At 36.8% G+C, this 3196-nt stretch overlaps 1 protein-coding gene across 1 annotated transcript in view; it reads left to right on the top strand.

Annotated features, from left to right (window-relative positions):
* The first annotated feature begins 72 nt into the window (after window positions 1–72).
* Window positions 73–3196, top strand: part of KRT26 (keratin 26) — an 8623-nt gene continuing 5499 nt past the window's right edge. Inside the window, exon 1 of the mRNA XM_042781111.1 lies at window positions 73–100. Coding sequence (XP_042637045.1) covers window positions 73–100 — 28 coding nt within the window. The remainder of the gene's footprint in view (window positions 101–3196) is intronic.

Genomic DNA, 3196 nt, shown 5'->3' with positions numbered 1-3196 from the left:
GCATGTTTCAAATGAAACACTAAATTTACCAGGGAGAAAGTTAATATAAGACAATTAGAATAAGATAATGTAATGAAAAACTCCATCCAGAAATATGGAGGTACTACCACTTCATAATGCAAATTTTAATTCAATTCAATTAGTTGCATGCTTAAAATATATGCATTATAAAATGCTTTAATACCTAGTAGATTCTCAAGAAATAGTGAGAAATAGCTATTTCTTTTCCTCCCTTTTTTAAATTGTTGTAAAAGTATACATCACCAATTCAACCTTTTACAGGTGTACAACTTAGCAATTAATCATGTTGTGTAACCATCACCCATAATAAATGGCTTTATCATACCATGAATAAAATAGCCACTCTCAGGAAAGAAGTATATAGAAAACAGTGACCCAGGGAATGTTAAATCTAGCTCTCACTCAAGAAAGGACTAAAGCATGCCTAAATTTTTATAGTAAGCATGACTTTAGAAGAAAAGTATGATTAAGAAAATTCAAGAGACTTGCCCTTATGAGTAAACAGGGGTCAACGTTTTGAGCAGTTAAGCAACATACATTCCAGTATTGCTTTAATAAAGAAGTGTTTTGTGATCTGTGTTGTCACTTAGCTTTAGGGCCAAGTCACCTCCAAAATGGTTGTCATAATATACACTTATTTTGCAAAAGATTGTGAGTTAATTAGTATTTGTAAAATATCTAGAGATAAACAGGTTATGTTAATAATTCTTTGCAATCTCATAATACCTCTTGTTCAATAAACGCCAACCTTATAAACTATTACACTAACAACATACTCTGTTTTACATGATTTAGTCACAAGAAACATGGACAAAAGATAATAATTTGATCTGGCCACAACAAAACCAACAATTAGGCTATGAATATGAGCTATGCTTCTTAACTTACTGGGCATTGTTCTAAATATATTCCAATGGTCCAAATTATAGTTTTTTTGGTAATTATCCTTCATGGTCAAAAAATATCCATGCTTTCTGGCCCACTAAATATTACAACAATCAATGCTGAATGTTCTTCAAAGTATTTGATAGCCATAACATTGAAAAATCTCATTCAGGAAAAGATTGCTCTTTCAAAACTGAACCTGTAGTCAGTTAACCAATCAATTTGTACCATTATAACTGATAGATCCTGTCTGAGAGGTTCACTTTATAATAATAATAATAATCTGACTAATTAACATTTACAAAATGTTGGTGCCCTTCAGACTATTTCATAGTCATTCATTACTGGAGTTGCTCAGCATTCATTTGAGACTATTTGATGGTATTGTTTTCATTTGCCCCAGTAAGGAAATGAAGAACCATGAGACTGAGTAACTTCCCCAGGGCATCAAGGTAAAGAACAAACAGTCTGTTTACTGATGATGACTAATCTTTTACCTGAGACACTATAATCATTGGTTTTCTAGGTTGTTGTTGTGGTGGTGGTTGTTGTTATGTGCCATCGAGTCGGACCCAACTCACAAAGAGCCCTCCTTGGGTTTCTGAGGCAGTATCACTACGGAAATAGATTGCCCCATCTTCCTTCCGAGGAGTGGCTGGTGGGTTTGAACCACCAGCCTTCTGGTTAGCAGTCAAGTGCCTTAGGCTCTACGCTAGGTTTTCTAGGTAGTGATTGATAAACAAGGTACTGCAGCACTTCTATTATTTCAGCTTTCAGTTTAAAAATCAATTTAAAAAGTCCCACTATCAAAGGATCACTAGATATTGAGAGTGTCTGATTTTAACAAGAAAGAAAACACCCAAGAAAATGGAAATAATAGAGCTACTCCATAAACATTTGCAGGGCAAAACTGGTAGACATTGGTCATTTGAATTAATATGTTTTTGTTATGTAGAGCAAAAAAACTAGAATCTATTCCAGAAGTCAGAGAGATGTGCATTTAAAACTGAACAGGTGTGGGATAGTGTATGGGAATACACCTAAGAGTATATTTAGGAGAGGATATTTCTACATAAACCCCAGAAAACTATATGCTGCAAATAAATCCACGTATATAGTAGAGCATATGGGGGCAAAGTAGCTCTGGTAGCGTAGTGCCTAAGGCATTTGACTGCTAACCAGAAGGCTGGCGGTTCAAACCCACCAGCCATTCCTTGGAAGGAAGGTTGGGCAATCTATTTCTGTAGTGATATCACCTCAGAAACCCAAGGAGGGGTCGCTATGAGTTGGGTCTCACTCAACGGCAGTGAGTTTATTTTATTTTATTTTATTTTGTATAGGGGGCAAAGTTATGAAAACTTCTTAGCCATAACCAAAAACCTTGAGGGACTAAGGCACTGGGTTTGCGGGTTTAGGACCATAGTCTCTGGGAACACGTAGGTCAACTGTCATAATGTAATCCACAAAGACAAAGTTCTATATCCTGCCTTGGTAAGTAGCAACTGTGGTCTTAGAAGCTTGCAAGCAGCCATGTAAAATGTAGCTGTTGGTTTATCCCTATCCAGACCAAAGAAGAGTGAGGAAAATCAAATACTTGAGGAAACAATTAGTCCAAAGAACCAACGGACCACGTGAACCACAACTCCACTAGCCTAAGACTAGATGGTGCCCAGCTATCAGACAGATGGCTTTGATTGGGATCACAATATAAGCTGGACAGAGTGGGAGAAAAATGTAGAACAAAATTCAAAATCATAGGACTAGAGTTACTGATCTGATAGAGACTGGTGGAACCCAGAGATGACGACCCTTAGACACCCTTCAAGCCTGCAACTGAATCCACCTTCAGCTAAGCAATAGACAGGCCTATAAAGTAGACAAACAACATCTATGAGATAAAGCACCTGAGACTATAAGGGCAGCAGTTACCCAAAACAAAGTTCAGAATGCAGGAAGGGGCAGGAAGGGAGGATGGATGGAAACAGAGAACCCAGTGAAGTCGGAAGAGTGCTGTTACACTGAAGGGACTGCAGCCAATGTCATGAAACAAAATATGGGTGGATTGTTAAATGGAAAACTAATTTGCTCTGTCAGTTTTCACCCAAACCATGATAAAGTGTTTTGTTTAAAAAAAAAAAAAAAGATGTGCATTTACTCATATTTAATTTTGACCTCTGAGACAATGATTTATATTACCCCAACTGGCACCTTTTTAATACATAAAAATTATCCTTGGGGCACCTTTCCACCTACAGACTGGATACTATTAAAAATCAACCAATTATGAAAA

This window comes from Orycteropus afer, unplaced genomic scaffold (assembly GCF_000298275.1).
Source record: "Orycteropus afer afer isolate SDZICR_OR568_19922 unplaced genomic scaffold, OryAfe1.0 scaffold00085, whole genome shotgun sequence".
NCBI lineage: Eukaryota > Metazoa > Chordata > Mammalia > Tubulidentata > Orycteropodidae > Orycteropus > Orycteropus afer.
This window is presented reverse-complemented; position numbering and strand designations above follow the sequence as displayed.